Source organism: Anopheles funestus, chromosome 2RL, assembly GCF_943734845.2.
Source record: "Anopheles funestus chromosome 2RL, idAnoFuneDA-416_04, whole genome shotgun sequence".
Lineage (NCBI taxonomy): Eukaryota > Metazoa > Arthropoda > Insecta > Diptera > Culicidae > Anopheles > Anopheles funestus.
In genome coordinates, this window is record NC_064598.1 from 99688128 (window position 1) to 99707903 (window position 19776).

General features: G+C 45.5%; 2 protein-coding genes across 8 annotated transcripts in view; one reads left to right on the top strand and one right to left on the bottom strand.

Moving 5' to 3' along the window:
- The window catches only part of LOC125763398 (ets DNA-binding protein pokkuri), a 41523-nt gene extending 25085 nt beyond the window's left edge, over positions 1–16438 (top strand). For 5 of the 7 annotated variants that reach the window (XM_049426559.1, XM_049426554.1, XM_049426556.1 and 2 more), the window contains 4 exons: positions 10691–12224; positions 12680–12950; positions 13032–13535; positions 13606–16438. In XM_049426559.1, coding sequence (XP_049282516.1) covers positions 10883–12224; positions 12680–12950; positions 13032–13535; positions 13606–14149 — 2661 coding nt within the window. In that variant the 5' untranslated portion in view covers positions 10691–10882 and the 3' untranslated portion in view covers positions 14150–16438. Of the gene's footprint in view, positions 1–375; positions 5312–10690; positions 12225–12679; positions 12951–13031; positions 13536–13605 lie in introns of those variants that run through there. The other 2 variants (XM_049426561.1, XM_049426562.1) reach the window with 2 other exon arrangements.
- Positions 16428–19735, bottom strand: LOC125763402 (zinc finger protein 845-like). Its single transcript, XM_049426583.1, has 2 exons — positions 19101–19735; positions 16428–19033 (listed from the first exon to the last, which is right to left on the bottom strand). Exons 1-2 carry the CDS (start codon positions 19532–19534, stop codon positions 16918–16920), a joined length of 2550 nt encoding a protein of 849 aa, XP_049282540.1. The 5' UTR covers positions 19535–19735; the 3' UTR covers positions 16428–16917.
- Positions 19736–19776: the final 41 nt, after the last annotated feature.

Here is a 19776-nt window from a genome sequence, read left to right on the forward strand (position 1 = left end):
AAACAAAATGAGGACACACACTGTCCACGGTTACCGTTTTACTATCTCTACACAGCTCTGGATGCAAGAGCATACTAACATAGAGTGCATTAATTAGGCGAAGCAACACACTCATCCCAGTCGTCCCGAATAACGTAGCAATCGGCAACGCAACGATCGTTCCCGCAGGTCTTGAGAACTCATCCGAATACACATCGCCTTTCTCGTTGCGCCATCGGCCGAAAATTGAAATATTAACTTTTATTTGCTATTTCCGGTCGAATGTTGTTGTGTCCATCCGCGCGCTGCTCGGTGTCTTTCTCGGGAGACTGGGTTTTTTTTTCTCGCAATCGGCGTTGACCTCGGGAACAGTGCGAGCTATACATCGTCCGTTTTCACGACTGCCCCCGTGTTCGACAGCGCTTTCCGGTCCATTAATTGCCCCCCGGGCGGTCGTGTGAGATGCTGCAGCACCAGGCAGGCGAAAGGATTTCATCGCAGCCCAAGCGAGAGAGTCCGAGATTTTGCCGTGCGCGCGTTCCGTTGTCGGATGCCCTCCCCGTGTATGTTCCCGCATCACTCGATTTATCTTCCATCCGGTGCGATAGGAATTCCTTCCCCGGATGCGAACCACCGGGTGAGTGGTCGTCTGCCATTTTGGCTCGATGTTGCCTTGTCTGATCATTAATTTTATTGCCGTTCCTTTCCCCAAAAATTCCTTTCAAATCGTGGTGGGGAAACAAAAAAAAATCACGCAAAATTGGAAACGCTTCTGGGTCATGTTCTCTCTTTGGCTTCAGACGAATCTGGCAGAAGGAGAAGAACGATCATGAATTCCACACAGTTCAGGAAGACGCCGGGCCACCATATTGGTTTACTAAAGCAATTCTTTCTTGCTACGTTCCAGTTGTTTATAAACAACTGACTAGTGAGCTGTCAAACAGTGGCACGGGGATCCGCTTGCATACTATTTGTCTCTCGGGTGCGTGCGAGACATTGAAGGTCGATTAGAATTTTGGTTTCATATTGCTGGCACACCGGGCAGATGAGGGGTGAAGATAAATTAGCTCCCAATTTATTTAGCATCCAATATTCCTGATTAAAATTGTTATTATAAGGTAATATGTCAGTTGTTCCAACTTTTCTTTCACATTTCCAGAAGAAAAAAAGCTATCGTTAAACTAACGATCTTTGCAGCTTGATCGATCATTTGGACATTTGGGCGAAAAGGAAGGCGCATGTTACATACTGTATTCCACTTTAGCTCCCACTGCTGCAAAAGAATATTACGTGATCGTTCCATTCCAGCTGTGGCCCGTTTCCCATACGAACCGGAAAAAGCGGTGCGAACTCGATCGGTTTGTCATCAGGTAATCAGCGTTATACCACTGCCTTCATCAACAGGGGATACACGGTTTGAACTAGGTCCTCCGCACCCGTGAGTGGCTGTAACTGCAACTGTGGTAACGTAGCGTGAGTTACTTAATCGTGTTATATGAATTTTAAAATTTTTGACCGACTTTCATGCTTTCCTTTTGCACGCTCTTTCTTCATCAACACTCGAGTAGTGTTATGGTGGAGAAGGGGACAAGAAAAGTAAGGGAGAGATACCCTATTTGTTGAGTTTGTTGATGCGTGCCGTTTCTTCCGCTTTCTTCCAGCGTCTAACCATTCTGTTGGTGTGCACACTACGTCTCTTATGAAAAATTGCATCTTTCAGACTTGTCTTCCCGCTCTCTTGGCAAGGCGGATCGTAACCGAGTGGTGGGAAGTGTTGGTTGGGCTGGGTGTAGCAGCGGTAATCAAGTAACCACGCAACAACCGCCATAATCGCAACACGCAGCTTAAATCCAGCGGAACTGTTGCTGGATGTGGTGTGCACATTGAAGAAAGATGTGACGTAACGTTTACTGAGGTATCTCTACCTCATCCGAGCTCCTTAACGATCACTTTTGATCGAGCGTGAAAGGGAAAGCACGAACGAGGAGAGGGGTATGTTTTTTTTGCTTCTTCTCCTGTTGAAATTAACTCTTGGTCGAGATGGAATCCGCCAACAACAATGCACATACGCCACTCACCTTCTCTGGGGCGCACAGTGCCGTCATTTCTTGGTTATGTGACGTAATACTAAATCTTGAATACCGGCATCGGGCTTGAAACTCCGAAGCGAAGGAAGCCCAAACAACTTATCCCGACGCTAGCAAAACATGATTGTTGAATGCGTTTTGGTTTGTGACTCTTTCTCTTGATCTCTATGCTACTCATTCAAACAGAGAAATGAAGACTTACATACAGATAGAGAATATCCCAATACCCGCAATACCCCAACACCAACTAGTACTACTAACTGTGTTTAGAGATGAGAAGCTCCAAATCTCGCACTCACTTCTTGAGCTACGATCTAACGCGTCCGCACTCTCGTCGTACGACATGCTTGAAAAGCACATAATATGAAAAGTTATTGAAATCACAATGATCTAATTCCCTTTCCTGTTTAATTCGGGCGTCACACGACAGTGTACGATGAACGCGCGAAATGTCAGCATATTCCTACACTTTTGTCATAGGTTTAGGCTCTTTGTTTTGTATCACAAAATTGTCCCTATCACTAGAAGATGAATGAAGCATTCTACAGGTTTTAAATTGAAATCTCAAATCCCAAAGTGTCAGCTCCTTAAGTCTTCGTCACCCTTTATGGAGCTTTGCTGATGTCCATTGTGTCCAATGCTCTTATCCTCCGTTTCCTCAAGATGCGACACATTGACGAAATTATAATGACAATTTATATCCATTTCGTTCGGGAAGGCGCGCGGGACAATCGTTCTTCTTTCACCCCGATTTGACAGCCCGTGCCACGTATCCCGCTTTCGTTCAGAATAGGAAGATGTCATTCTTGTGTCTACTTATATCTGAACTGGGATTTGTCTTGCTAGTTGGATATGTTTGACATTTTCTATTCAACTTAAATACAACTATTCAGACACATAAGCCATTGAGTCTAAAAATGGAAGAAAACGAAACTGAATGGCTGTTTGGAATGGTTCCAATATTATCATATCTCTCTAAATAGCGGAACGGTTGCGCGGACACTCATAATGTGCAACGGTAGGATTAGATTCTCATCCTGGAACGGTGGCAAGTCGATTATTCACAGCGAGCAGCCGGAAATGAGTAAGCTGTACCTACCTCTCCCATTCGTCCAATTGCGTCATCGCCCTTTTCCTTTCATACCTCGATCGGTGTCCCAGGCAATGGCTCGGTATGTTGCGTCGCTAGTAATAGACGATCAAGCTCAGTTTTAATCGGTTGATTGATCGAGCGAAATGAATTTCCTCCCGATGGAAATTGGTTTTAAAACGCTCATTACAACACACAAAACGAGATGAAGATTCTGCACAATTTGCTGCCTTATTTACGCACCTGTTTTATTAATACTGATTCGATCGAGTTGGGTTCGATGTTGAAATTTCTTACGGTAGACTGCTACGCACATGACAGAAAGTGTCAAAAGTCAGTTTCGTTTTACCGCCGTCACAGCAAGTGTCATCTTTTCCATCTCCATCCGGGCACATTGCGTACGCCTTCGCACGTTAATGTGTACGTTTGAGTAGCCGACGATCGGTGTCGTTTGTGAGACGGCAACAACAGCAGTAGTTGCGATCACATTTACTTAGCTGTGGAGATGATGCCAGCGTTACGTCACGTCACTTCAATTCTGTGGGAACTATGTGTGTTAAGCCATCGTTACTACTTGCTCGATGCGTGTTTTCTATCTCTCACATCGCAACGGCATTCAACGTCTCGTCATCTCGCACATTCCACAGGAAGCGGATCTATGTTTTTACCTCCCAGCAGGGAAAGAGCCAAGAATGCGTTAAATGGAGGAACAACAACAATCGTGTGTAGTACAACAGGTGAAACGAGAGAAGCACATCTGTCGATCGTTTCTCTTTCTCCTAGATTCCTTTTTTCTGTATGCGAAAATATTGTCAAAAAGAACAGTGTCATGCCTGGGGGGGGGAGGGTGTCATCCATGTTTTGGGTGATGGAGGTTTGGTTTTGTTTGTCCTTTACATACATCAACGGATTTGCGTTTTGCGGCGACACAGAAGAGGTGAAACTAACGACGATACATTACCATGCGTAAAATGTGGATGCTGAGGAAAAGGAAGCACAGGCACACAGCGCCCTACTCCAATCTGGCTGGGGATCGTTTAGATCCCCAAACGGGAAGCATTCGGCAACCCCGCCGACTTAACGATATGCAAATGAGATGAGAACGATCGTAAGTAACTACACAACAGCGGGCGGGTATAGCTCTGTCGACGATGCCAGCAAACAATTTTAAGGAAGTTTCCTCTAAATCTAAGCGAGTGAAAGAGAGGTGTTTGGATGCTGTTCAAACCCTGAACGATTGGATGTGGCGATTCTCCGTGTATGTGGCCGAGCAGCATAACAACACGTTTTTCAATCTGTTCCGTTCTACGTTTGCTTCCAGCAGTCAGTCCGCTGCTCTACCTGAGCAAACTTCAAACACAATGTGATGCTCGTGAGATCACGAAGAGAACGTGCGATGTAGTTAGAACGCAGAAGCTGAAGCAGAAATGCTTGCCTGTATGTCTATGTGTGGAGTACAAGCACTATCATCTTACAATCTGCCAGATCTACTATAAAAAAAAAGCTTGATCGCGTTCGAATCGGAATTGGAATCTGTTTTCCTGCTCCTGTGCTATGTGCTCACTTCGTTGGCGCACTTTTGCTTACAGGAAACAGCTCGATCTCCATTTCCCGTAGCCACTCATCTCTATCGCTTGCCAGCAAGAATGAAGTGTGGAAATATCAAAGCCGTACACTGACCACTGACCGTACACATGATGGGGAACGAGTTTGGAGAGATAGTAACGTTTCCTCGTTTGCTCATTTTGTACAGCCACTTCCTGTGCTAAAAACCCTTACCGATGTTTGTTACCTTCTCTAACTTTATATACAAAAAATAATCGACCCGTAAAAACGATAAAAAGAAATGTGAGCCAAGACCCAAACACACCTCAATGTTGCACCATTTGGTGGTGTTTTATGTTGTGGATTTTAAATATCTGTTCTTTTGAACCAGTCTGCTGATATGTAGCGGTGAATAGCAAGAAAAGTAGTAGAGTGAAATGTGTTTTAATCCAGCACAATTCGATTGCAATTTTCATTTTCATCTGAAGGTTACACTACACGTTACTCGACCCCATCTCCTCTCTCAGAAGAGTGATCTTCCGGCACGAGGAAACGCTATATTGCAGCCGTGATTTATATACTTGATCCTCTCGCGAGATGGTAAAAGGGGGTAGGTGGAGTAAAAGGAGGCAGTCATCAGAGGGTGGTTTTGTTTAGCATTTTTGTAAATATTCATTCGATGAGAACATACTTCTTCCGCGCACGCTTCTGCTCTTCAACTTCCCCATATCTCGCTACCCTCGGTAGATCCCGCATGTTCGATCGTAAGTGCGGTTCTCGCACCGCCGGTGTGCGCCATTTATTTAATGTATGTTGTGACGCAAACTAAAACCACCGTTACATCGGTCGCCGGTTTTCAAGAGGAGTGGGAAATGTGTTCTGACGATCTGTTGCAATCCACCCTTCACGTCTCTCCCGTGTGGTGTACTTATTTTAATGACTTCCTTTTCCTTTCGCCTCCTGCACCAATCAATATTCCTTCGGTTGTTCGGTTGCCTGAAGATTTGTTGTTACGGTGAACGACAAACCCATCCTTTCGGTGGGTAATTATTATACACACACACGCACACATGTCTACCCGTCCAACCAGTAGCTTTTGTGTAATAATACTACATCCCTACAATCGCTGGGAAGATTTGCACACACTCGAAGAGGGGAAAAAACAAGTTCGATCGTTTCATTATCGATTAATAACAGACCAGCGCCGTACGTTAACGTTTGTTCTCGACCTTTGGAGTGATTTAAAGAAAAAAGAAAAACTGAGCAATTGTGATAAGAGGAGAGAGCATAAGAGGTACATTGCCACCTACCGAAAGTTGGAAATGTATCGAAAAAGATTTTGTGCAGAGTGACAAAACACGCTGTAATACGAAATGCTTTTACTCCTGCGCCACCCTTTGGAATTGTTATCATCATCATCATCACCATCACAACAGTGCTCCCGTTGGGTACGGGCGAGTGAAACACATAAAATAAAACCACCATGTAACGTCCACATGGAGCGAAAAAAAAATGAAACCCCAAGCATAAATACACACGCACACACCGTGAACTTTATTTATATTATCATTTTAGTTTCCGTTTAAACCGGTTATATATGCGTGCTCCTTCTTGTGAAGTCCGGCTTTTGCTTCTTCGGTATGTGCCCTGCTTACTGCTCAGCTTCCCTTGTCGGAACGGTAGCGCGCGCAGGTTCTTTGCAGATACCAATGATCGTTTCTTCCCGTTTCGAAGACATCGTCCCAATGGAGAAGAAAAAAAGAAGCTCAGTACAAAGCTTGTGAAGGGATGAAAAGTGGTGGCAGCATAATTGTTGAAGAATGGAGAGGATGTGCCCCCTTGCACGTTCTGTTCTCACACTATTTCGTTTCCCTTCTTAGCGCCAACCTCTGCGGACAATTTCGCACAATTGCGGACAGGACTTTGCGACTCTCCCGTTCTCTCTCTCTCTCTCTCATTGTTGGAGTAAACGAATGCGGCATTAATAAGTAAAACACAAAATTAACACACAAACCAGCCATATTCTTCCTCCTCGTACACACATTCTTTCGTGGATCACTTGCCCTTAAGGAGGTGTATAGTTGCGGGTGCGAAGAGTAGTAGAAGCGTCCACCTTCGGCAGAAGAAGGAAGGCATTCGTCTTGGAAGCTGTTTCGGAGATAGGCTTCGCAATGGTACACACACTCTCGATATGGTGAAGAGTCAAACGATGAAGCAGCAAAAGAGAAATATGCCGTTCTGTTGAAGATTGAAAGAACTACGCCCGGTTCCGGATTGAATAGAGTGCCTAATGAGAGATCCTTTCCCGTTTTACATCCCACAGTTCTTGAGGTCTTGATCTTAGGAGATTGTATGTACTTTTTTTTTCTTTTGCATTTTTTGCAAACGGAAGAGAAACAAAAAAAATATGAAACGTACCACGAAAGAGAAAATGAAACATTCATCGTTGGACTTGTGTGTGTGTGTGTGGTTGTGGTCACGACTGAGTCTTGAGATCATCTGCTTCCGCTGGAACGGAAAGGAATGCGCTCCAGATCTCCTTTTACTGCTGCTCTTACAGCTCTTGGTCCACACAGCATACGTCCCCATCCTCCGATCCTCCAAGCGTTCCATTTCATCCCTTCATTTGGGGATATAGAAGATATCGAAAGACGTTCCGGTATAGGCTGTTTCTGTTTCTGGCTTTACAACCTGCTCCTTCTTTTCACGTCTCACGGAGGAAGACCTCAAACCGGACACACAAACACAGGGTTCTTCAGTTTTTAACAGTAGCAAAATAATATCAGAATATATTCAAATGATAAAACAAAAGCTTCACAAATTTGACAATGGAACTGAGGAAAATAATATAAAAAAAAACTACTATTGCAGATACAGGACATAGCGCAATTTCGATGTCATCCATTGGCATTGTGAAATTAACTGAAAATACTGCGATAAATGGTGACTGATTTGCGAAAGTATCTGAAAAACCCTGGTACAGCTAAGAATCACAGAGAAAGATGAGAAGAAGCGGCGATCCGCACCAAATTCGTCCCTGGGTCCCTTTCTCGATCACAACAGTGTCAGCGTGTGGGAAAAAAAGGAAACTGTAGCACCACTCACGGCGAACGATGCTCCAACCCGGAAAGAAGGGAAGAACTTGGAGAGTGGAAACGGCCGGGCAACGAGTACTCTGTTTCCGTGATTCCTCGACACGAGACGAATGATCGTGGCCTTCCACCTTCTTTTCGCTCCCGAATCCTTCGACGGAATGTTATTGCGTGTGTGTGCGTGTGTCTGTGCAGACATCGGTTGATGCAGTTCTGTGTAACCCCCTTCCCAGGGAAATTGCCCAAGACTACTGCACCGATGTAAGGAGAACGATCGGAAAAGAATGTTTTCTGCAAGATACGCATTCGGATGCGTTCTTATTCTTCGTGTTCTTAATTGGGAAGAAAAGTGTGAGAAAGAGCAAGAAGATGTGCATTAATGCCACTTCCTGATCGAGGTTTAGCGATTACGACTCTGCGATCTTGTACGTACTCTCGGGACGGCGTTTCTGTACGCGGCGAAGGAACATAAAAACGGGAAACGATCTGAAATGATTCGAGGCACAAGTGCAAGTGCATGCGATGAATCGCGCACCATAAGGGTGGAGAGTGAGGAACGGTGTGAGGAAGGGGGTGTAAGTGCAATGCGCTTTAGCGGAACTGTTGCTGCTGTGCACCCTGCTTTATGACTATGAAACACACAGTGTGTGTGTATGTGCGAGAGTTTTGCGATTTGTGCAATGAGTTTTGGTTCTTGTGCACGAACGAGATGCACACGTTTATTAATAGAATCTCTCCGTGTATGATGATGATGGTTGTTCGTCTGTTTTTTTTTTGTTTCTGATGAGAAAAGGAAGAATTCTACGCGACCGCCGAGTAGTGCGGAAAGATAATGTGCAAGATTGCACCAGAACAAGCATTTCCGCTACGGAGATGATAGCACACAAGGGGGAGTTAGCAAACCGTTGCAACATCCAGTCCAAAAGAAGATCACGGTGATCTGGCGCTTGTCGTTTGTTTTCTTTTTTTACTTCGCCTGATCTTTCCATTTCTCAATTCTCGGTTCCGGATCCGTTTGTTTGCTGGAAGTTCTAATCTTTAATTCCAAAATTTAGTATGCTCTCATGGGAAGTTGGTTGTTTGTCGCTTAGAGCTGGTGCTAAAATTCAGGTTTGTTTATTCTAATCATTTACTCATTCTCACTCCTTCTCCCGGATCTTTGTTCGTTCCTATTGCTACTCCTCCTTATCGTGAGATTGGGATTTGAATAAGCAAAAACATCGCTGCTTGCACAGTAAACTAGCTAAGCTAGCAGCGGTAAAAGGTTCACGGTCTTTTCGGCTATGGACGAGAACAAGAATTGGAATCGTGTGTTTTTTGGCATGGAGAGAGATCCGATGCTCAATTGTGTCATCGGTAAGGTGAACCCAAAAAGGAAAGACGTGCCGGAGAGGTGTACCATTTGCAATTCCATCGCGCGATTGATTTTCTTCTATCGATTAGAATAACATGCGCTTCCTAAATGCTATTTTATATCTCCTTTCTTCGAGTTTGATAGTGAGTATAGTAAAAGAATACCCTTCTCCAATTGCGAATTTCAAAATCTCATATTAGAGTTTTCTCACAGAGGTTCAGTTCTAGACTATCAGTTCATGATAGTCCTAAACAAAATGAACTAGAAAACCAATTCCATTTTTCCAGCGCATCTTTCATATTCGTCTCTTTATTCCTGTGCCTTTGCTTTACATCATCTCATGATCTTACATAGAGTGTTTAAAAAGCAATGATGTGAAAAATAATTAGCGATCCTCTTGGAGGATAGCTACACCTTCGGCTGTACGGGTCAGGCAAAAACAAATCCCCGCAGGGCGAAGATCGTTTCAGTTAAGCTACGAGTAAAAACTTAAGCGCCAAGAGCCGAGGTCATCCGCTCCGGTGTTGCTGGGAAGGTCGGTTACACAGGAAATGGGACGGGCACAGGAGTAAGAGTAAAACAAGAGAAAGAGAACAGCATAAGCTCCAGCTAGTATCATCATCATCACCATCATCCGCGTGGCATGTCTCGTGAAACAAAACTGTGCCCGCGCGACCTCTTTTTCTTACGAGAGATGTTCCTGCCGGGTCCCTATTTTTTGTTGTTGTGCCCCCTTCCGAACGGAGGATGGTAGAAGTGTGAGCGTGGTGTGGAAGCGAAGGCGCAAAGAAACGGTGGAAACACGAAAGAGAACCAACCCAAGAAGTAAAACGCAGGCACCATCATCCACCGGTGTGGTGTTGGAGAGAAATATTTTTATACATATCATAAAAAAAATCAATTTCCGCTGAAAACCTGAACTAGCGGATGTTATTTGAATACATTCTCTTCTTCTCACGTTCTTTCTTTCTCACCCCCTTTTTGTCTCTCCCAAACCTCCCAAACCTACCCCTTTTCTCTTGTGCGAACGATCTTTAGATGAACATCATCGTCAGATCTTCTTCTTCTGGTATTGTATGTTGTGCTCTTCTGGTACTGTCCAACCTGTATGTCTGGGAGGGATCGGACGGAAAGACTTTCCGACTTCGATCTTGTGTTCGAACCCTTCGTCCAAGAAAAAGTGAAAAATAAACCCATAACTAATATCAGTATGGCGACCAGCCCTAGTGGTAATGGGTGCACGCTATCTTTCACCTTTCAAATCCTCATTTCTGGGTTTATTGAAGTTTCAGAAGATGAATAGAATGTGAAGAACGACTTACTTATAACAGTGTTTGGATCACTTTGGTTGATCATTATGAAAGTTATTGCGATCTTAAGTTGAGATTCCATTGCAAATAAAATCAATAATTGTCCAAGAAATGGAGAGATCCTGGGAATAGGCATTCTCTAGCCTATGCAGAATTCAGTTTCACATTCACAGAGCTTGATTTCTTTCGCATTGAAACTAATTGATTGTTTTTTCCCCTTTTTTCCTTTCTAGATAACTACAGAAATTCTGGATGTATCGCGTCTCCTGAAATTGTCCAGCATCGTTCGATAGCATACTAGCACAATTGCAGCCATCACTCGTGAACATCAGGCTAGCAGTGCAGCGGTGTCCGGTCAGGACGTAGTAACCAGCGCCACACAACCGCCGTCCACCGCCGCTGCAGCCATCTTTGCCGCCGCCGCCATGAAGCTACTACCGATCCCGCTATCGCCGCTGAATGCACCACCACCGCTAGGGTTGTGGAATTCAGAGCTGCTATGGCGTTACCCGCCAGCTCCACCAAGCCCGCTTGCCGATCTAAAGACACAACTTCCGTCACAGCTTAACACGGACCCACGCATCTGGGGCCGCGATGAGGTGGTCATATTTCTGCGCTTCTGCGAACGGGAGTTCGATCTGCCCAAGTTCGATCTTGATCTCTTCCAAATGAACGGTAAAGCGTTGTGTGTCCTGACAAAGAATGATCTGGCAGAGCGTAGTCCCGGCGCCGGCGATGTGCTACACAACGTGCTACAGATGTTGATCCGGGACGCACAGACGCTGCACCGACATCTGCCGAGCAGTCCGGTTACACCGACCGGTCGCTACCCGCTCTCGCCGCACAGCCATCCGCCGACTCCGAACTGGAGTGCACTTGCACCACCCGACAGTCCGTTCTTCCACAGTTCGCACCTGCAGCAGTTTATGGCCGCGTCCAACTCGGTCACACTCAGCCCGGCACCGTCGATTGATTCGCAAGCCGGTAGTCCGCCCTCACAAAGCCACGCCGAGCAGAATGTGTTTCAGCAGCAGCAACAGCAACAACAACAATCCAAGTCCTCCGGTGCTGGATCATCCTCATCGTCCTCGTCATCTTCTACGAACGGAAGTGCCGGGAGTGGTGGCAGCACCAACGGAAACGGTACCGGTCCCAACACGAACGGAGCATCGGCCGCGAATGGTAGCAACAGTCTGATCAGCAGTAGTAGCAGCAGTAGCGCAGCAAGTAGTACCAGCAGCAGCGTCAGCAATCAATCCGATTCGGACGAAGATAACACAACCGTGGGCAATGGTTCTGGTGCAACCTCGACAACGGGTGGTTCTACCGGGAATGGATTCCATCCACTGCCACTATCACACCCGGACAGCAAATTACCCCTGATCGCAACGCATCCACCACAGCAGAGCCCGCCCCTGACACCGATCTCGAAGGAAACGCAACACCTTGGTCAGCTGCAGTTACTCGACACGAAAACTCTTCAATATCCGGTGTCTTCATTGCTAAACGGTTCCAGCACCAATGGTGGATCATCAGCACGCGACCGTGACTCATCCTCTTCCGTCGGTGCTTCTTCGACGAGTGCGTCTTCCAATGCAGCGGCTGCCGCAGCAGCTATGGCCGCGGCCGTACTCGGTCTGAAGGGTGCCGCATCCAATGGTACCGGTTCGTCGGGTTCATCTGGATCCAACTCTGCACCGAGCACGCCCGGCGCGTTTCTACCTGTCAAGCGCGAGTTCTTCCCTGACAGTCCGGAACCAAATACAAGTAAGTTGTCCAACCTAGCTCACATCATCCCCTATCTTCTATCTCTGGTGTACGGTGCTACGCGCGACACTACCTACAAGCCACGCACACTACACTTAGTGTTGGGTCAGCTCTCAAAAAAGAGCGGAGTGAAGTAGCTCCAAATCGTATAATGTACGATCGCGTTGCTATGTGGGCTACCACTGTGGGCGCTGGGGTAGCTCTTTCGCTCACTACCTAACACTAAATACACTACTCCTCTCGACGAGGATAAGACCATGTTTTAGCAAAATGGCTTATCCCCGTCTGAGACAATTACCACCTTCCCATCTTTCACATTAATTTCACATTAAAAAACATACAACCGGGAATATGTACTCACCCATGTTTTTTTACGCTATCACCACAAACACACAAAAAAAAACCAAAACACCACAAAACCTTCGTCCCCGTCCCCACCATTGTCACACCTCCAGTTTCGTCCGGTTCGCTTTCAGACGGCCGCCTGCTGTGGGACTTCTTGCAGCAGCTGCTGAACGATCCGAGCCAGCGATACAGCAGCTACATCGCGTGGAAGTGCCGTGATACGGGCGTGTTTAAGATTGTCGATCCGGCCGGATTAGCGAAGCTGTGGGGCAAACAGAAGAACCATCTCTCGATGAACTACGATAAGATGTCGCGCGCGTTGCGCTACTACTACCGTGTCAACATACTCCGGAAGGTGCAGGGCGAACGACACTGCTACCAGTAAGTATTAGTGCATTATTACTACAGTACAGTTCTCTCCAACACACGATACTAATCATCATTTTCGTTAACCCCTAACAGATTCCTCCGCAATCCGACGGAGCTAAAGAGCATCAAAAACATCTCACTGTTGCGGCAAACGATGGCAGCTAGCCAGGCCGCAGCAGCCGCTGCTGCAGCACAGTCTGGAAACGGTAGCGAGCGTAACGGTGACCGAGTGTCTGCCAGCAATGGATCATCCGGTGCCAATTCGCTGATGTCGTTGCTCCCGAACGGGGCAAACATACATCATCTGGCTGCCGCGGCAGCTGCCGCTGCTGCATCTCAAAACGGACCGCTCTCGCCTTCGTCCTCCTCGTCGTCGTCATCGCCATCGTCCCTGCACCATCACCATCACCTGCAGCAGCAGCAGCAACAGCAGCAGGCACTCCATTCGCATCATCTCGCAGTACAAAATGGTTCGGGCCCGCACCATCGTAACATTAAGATGGAAACCGACCTGGACGACCTGAAACCGACCGATCTCAGTACGAATGATCGCAAATTTAGCTACGGATCGCCGGTCAACGGTACCGATTGCTATCCGTAAGTTGTGCTGGAGAATTCCATCCATCCTAGAACCGATTTAATCGATTGATTTATGTTCTGGTTGCAGACTGATACGAAACGCTAACGGACTGACGACAATTCAGCTGCTCCGACAGCAGCAACAGCAGCAGCAGCAACAACAATCGGAAGCTGGGTCGCCTCCATCCTCACCAACGCCCCTGTCGATTAATTCGCAATCGCTGCACACGATCAGCAGTAATCTGCACCACCTGCATCAGCAGCAACTGCAGGCACAGGCAGCGGCGGCGGCTGCTATCGCGGCTGCAGCCGAAGCACGTCACCAACAGGACGATCAACCGGACCATCCCACCCACCACCATCTACAGCTTCCACATGCACACCATCAACCGCAGCACCACCATTCTGCGCGAAACGGTAGCCGAAGCAGCAGTACGAGCGGTACTAGCGAGCACGATCATCGGGAACCGCACGATCGGGAGCGGGATACACCATCACCCACTAACAGCGAATCATCCTCACATCCTGCTGCAGCAGCATCCCAGCAGCATCATCACATGCACGTGAAAAGTGACGACGACAGCATGATGCCAACGGATCTAAGTAAATCCGAACCGATGTACTACAAGTGAGCGACGATACCGGCCGCCGGGATTAGGAAAGGATGGTACGCGAAACCAGCAGCAGCATATGATCTCAGCCAGTATAAACAGGATCATCCGCATTGGGGTGGAGAAAGCCACAAGAAGAAGGTCTGTGTGCCATCATCGCGTTTCGCGTATCGTTCCGTGCTTTTCCTTTGATATGTCGTCACAACCACACATATACACACCAATTACCGATCATTACCACCGTTCAATAAGTTGTGTTAAGCGTGTTACTCCGTTTTCCCCACTTCACTTTGGAATGTACTGAAGCCCTTTTCCCTTCCCTTCCCTTCCCGGTCTCGTCCCCTTGACAAACGGCGAAGCTGTTAAAATTCAAACTTAGGATTAGGAAGAGTTGACTGAACGCAGTAGTGGAGACGGAACGGAAAAGCAAAGTTGTACATTAGAAGATGGTTCGACATGGAGATAGGAGGAATGGATGGACCTGGAATAGGCCGCCGGAAAACTTTCACTTACTCACAAAAACAAACAAAACTTACTATGTGCCAATCTGATTTGTTCTACGTTTTTTTAACGCGTTCAGAGTTTATAAGAGAATCAGATGCTGAATGTCTACCGTGGAAAAAAAGGCAATGAAATTCAAATAACCGGATGGAAAAGACAAAAAATGTTGGAAAATGATGCTTCATCTATAGAATCAGCACCGCCCACGCCTCAATTAGGGGACAATTAAAATGGCGCCGATATATATATGCATATAAATAATGATTACTTGTTTTGTGCACCGTGTGTGTTTCCACTCCGCTCCAAATTAGGATCCAACAGACAACCTGCAACACAAACATAACCGGAACCATACTTGTACAGATAGTTTAATTTTTAGTAGCAACAATTAATAGTTGTATAAGAGTTGAGGGTCTGACGGTGTGTGGAAACTGTGAAACAGCTTGATTATTCTTCCGTTTTTTTTTTGTTTGTTTTGGTTTCCATTAGATTTTTTTTAAATACGAATTAAGTGTTTAGCTAAGATATGATTCAGAATCGCGCTGCTGGGGAAAATGGCCCGGAATGATCTTACTGATATATCCTTTTTGTTTTGTTAGAACCGAAAGACCAAGGACGAGTTATTTACGTGTCTTAACGTTGATGGGCACACGAACACAAAATGGTCCAACAGAAGTACCAACAGAGAAACACAGTTGGCTTCGAATGGCGGCAGGAACTCAACGAAATCTTGCACCACCAACTCGTAACACTCACAATGCGTTTTTCCGTGTTTTGTTGGGGAAATTGGTGGGGCGAGCAGATTTGAATAGGATTTGTTTTTCTTTTTTAATTGTTTTCCCCTTCCATTATATGTGTTGTTTAGCCATTTAAGCGATGTAGCTGTAAGTAACATAAATTTAACGTGTACCTCTAAAAAAGAAAACTTCCATCAAACCCCACCACACCACACCCCCCCTTTCCAATTGGCTTCCAGATTAGGCAGAGGATAAAGCGAGAATGCGAGAAAAGAGTTTATAAACCCTGTTCAATATTACAATTCGATAATAAGGACGATATGAAGAAATCGACAGCAGCTACACATTATGTTGAAATTAAATGTGATTACGATGAGAAGAGTACCAAGTGCACATAAAGAGAGAGAGAGAAAAAAAAGCAAAAACAAAACTTATCAGCACTAAAAAGCGCTCATGGCACATACCCAAAACCATACATTGTTCTCATTTGTGGACAATTGTGGGCGTAAAATAAATGTAGACTAGGCAAAAGAAAAAAGCAAGAATAGTTTGCGTGCGTTTTGTTGTGTTTTTTTTTTGATTGCGTCCACATGCTTGTGTCTGCGTGGGCGCCCGCGCGCGTGTGTGTGTGCAGGGAAATATGGTGCAGGATGAGCAAAAAGCAACACGTGTGTTAGGGTTTTCATGTTTCATTTTACGCTAACTATTAGCTAGGGATATGATGTTTAGTGTTTAAATCATCGGGAAATTACGTAGTCTTCTCAAGGATATGGGAATAGGAAGAGACATGAAAAAAAGGTAAAACGTTCGTAACGCCCCCCGGGGGAAACACAGTGTGCCCTCTCGGGTTGGTTTAGTTTCGTTTTATTATTTTAAGTAGCGTAACTGTGAGTGTGGCTTTAGAGGCGACCAATGCAAACGAAATCTTCCTTATTATGTGTTTTTTTTTCGTCTTTAATTTTTGTATAACTGTATATTTACCCACTTCCCCGCTCCACGATAGGTTATGGAACATAGTTGTCTTTTTCTTTTTTTTTTGTAAATATAGTAAACCAACGCTTAGTTAAATGAATATTTCGTTGTTGTTTCATTTTGTTTTCTTTGACAATGGATTTTGTTTATTTTCTATTTCCATTAACAAAACGAGTTATAAATCCTTTCCTTATTTTCAAGTTATCTTTTCTTCTTAGGTTTTCTTCCTCAAGGAAAAAAGGTTTATCAAACACATTATTTCAATCGGAATCTTTTGTGCAACGTGAAGAATCATCTCTACACATGCTCATCTCTTTGCACGCGTTCAAATCACTCGCCGTTTGCGTTGTTTAATCCTTTCTGATACAAGGAGAGCCAATCGCAGTCCTAGTATCCTAGTGTCCTAGCTCTTCCTTTTTCGTATACACAGCAGAGTGACGAATACTGTGAGTATGTCGGATGAAGTCAAAATAGCGTTTCATCTCTTCCTTATCATTATATTTCTCTTACGTCGTCCCAAAAAAATCAGATTCAGTTTGTTTGTGCAATTCTGCTTTTATGTAACACCCAATCCCACCTTCACTCCACTAACGCTTGTTGGCAGACGTTGCGCATATGGTTCCGCAACGGATATGCTTCAACGAAATCCTTCCCACAGATCGGACACACGAACGGTTTATCGCCCGTATGCCGTCGCTCGTGCACCGTCAGCTGATGCTTCCGGATGAACGCCGCATTGCAGAAGGAACACTTGTGTGGCCGCTCGAACGTATGCACCGACATCTCGTGCCGCCGTCGATCGCATGCAGTGATGTAGCGTTTGTCACACCCTTCCGTCCGACATTTGAACCTCTTCTCGCCCGTGTGCGAAAGTTTGTGTATGTTCAGCACGGTAACGGTTTTGAACTTCTTCGGACAAAGGTCACACTGGATCGTCGCTTCACCGTGCTTGAGCATAATGTGCCGGTTAAGATTTTCTTTTCGATTAAACACAAGGCCACAAAGTTTGCACCTATGCTGGCCCGTGATGTGGCAGCTACGATGCGAAAGAAGCGTACGGTTGGTGAGGAACGTTTTATCGCAAACCTCACACCGAAACGGTCGCTCACCGGTGTGTGATCGTTCGTGGACGCGTAATGCCGCACGGGTTCGCTTTGATACGCCACACACTACGCACAAATAGCCCTTCCGGGCGCTTGGTGCTTGGTGTGCCTGCAACGCACCGATCGACTTGAACAGCACGCTGCAAACGTTACATTCGTGGTACGATTGCGATTGCAGAATTCGATTCAATTTTTTCGTCTGGATTCGGTTCGCTTCCAACACCTGGTGGTGTGATAGGTTTATGTGTTGCTTTAGAGCCGGCTCATTCTGGAAATGTTGTTCACATCCATCGAAACAGCAGTACTGCGAGGGCGATGGTTTCGTTTGCAGTGGCTTCAGCTCAACCGTTACCGGTAACGTATCTCGATGAAGTCCAGAGTAAAGATGCAGTTCCATGCGCCTTGGATTGTACGTTTCAAAGTCGCACAGATTGCAGTAATATTGTAAAATGTCCACCGTATACTGCAGATGACGTTCCACGAGGCGCTCGTTTCGAAATCGTCGGCCACAAGCACTACAACAGTACGGTAGTTTCGTTGACTTATCAAAGGAACTTCTCGCCGATGGTAGACTGTGCGCGTACTGCATATGCTTCATCCGCTCCTCTTCGTCATCAAAGTATTTCTTACAGCAACAGCACCGTTTTCCGGGTAGTGCGATTGCTCTGTACCGATCCACGATACTTTCCCGGGAAACGTTGAAATGGTTCGCATGCTCATCCGATATGAGCATGTGCGATATCATTCGCTTCTGCGAGTCTAGCACCGCATTACACAACGTGCACATGTAAAATTGTCGCTGTTCTCGCATGCGCTTATGACAAACATACACCAACCAGCACGTAAACTGTTTTCCACAGTACTCGCAAGCATACTGTTCGCGCGTACCGTCCGAATCTCGGTTTTGCGCTCGTTGTTCTAAATGGTTGTTTAGCTGCATTTCGGTCGGGAACAGTTGTGTACAGCAGCAACAGCGATGCTGTTGCATTTCCACGATCGCATACCCTTGCTCCTGTGAGACAAGCAGCAAGTTCTCTCCAGGAATAAGGCACAATGCTCTTTGTATGCTAGCTTGCTCTATGCGTTCGGCGGATTTCATCGTCGTTGGTTCTTCAAACTCACTATCCAGATCGGTTTCATCGGCTGCCTCTTCCTCTTCAGCATCGCTGAAATCGATATCAATGGACAGTTCAACTTCATCATCAGTGGAATCCTCCAGAATGTACTCTTCATTCTGTACGGATTCGTTTGCCTCTGGATCTTCTTCTTTAGCATCTTCTACACGCTGTTCCGGGTATGTTTTACCATTCGTATGCGTTCGCACTACGTGCTCTTCTAACTCATCCCGTGAGCTGAAATCCATGGCACACCCACAACAAGCAAAATTTCTATCTTTGATGGCAATATAATGTGCCGTAATGTTGTGTTCTATCTGGTCAGGTTCATTGCTTGATTCGTGCACCACATCCTCATCAATTATCTCAATAACAACCGTATTTTTGTCATTGTTATCCCCATCTGATACTGTGCTGGATTGGGGTATAGTTTGTGTCTTCTGCTCAACAACAGTATTTGGCAAATCCCGGCTGTATCTATATAAGTAAAATGAAAAGTATTATCACACGTTTTGTTGACGACAAGAAAAGGCGCTTTACTTACTCTAATTCGGCACACAGTCGATCATTCGTTTGGATGCACTGCTGGCGTAGATCGTATGCTGCTTTCAATCGATCTAAGCACTGCAGACAAATATTTTGCGGCAAACGACAATCACTAGACACGGAAATGCTTGTGATGTTCAGTATCATCTCCTCGATCGTTATGTTGCCCAGCAATAGTCGTACCGAGATTAGATCGTCCTGATCGGATTTGTAACATATACGGCAATGTTTGGAACTCATTGTAGATAGTTCATAATTTACGATACACCAAACAATTCGCGTCTTTACGGGTAGAAGATTCCAGCCAGCGAAAACAGGAGAAACCCTACTGAACAGCAGATTGTATTTGTTTATATTGTTGAGGCAGGTTGTAAAGCGGGATTGACATTCAGCAAAATTTTGAAGCAGCTGACGTAACGCAGCACATAGCATGGTTTATTCGACTATTTGTATGACTTCATATTAAAATTATTTAAATTTCAGCAAATACCAGGCGTTCAGGTATACTTAATGTAGAAAGAAAATGAAAAACTAACTTTAAATATAGAGCTTATGGAACATTCTGCGTCAACAAGCATCGCATATCCCGCTTCCATGACTCCTGCAAAAATAAGCAAATAAAACATTTTATGTTGGTTTACGCTATGAAAGAATAAGGAATATATTAGGTAGGT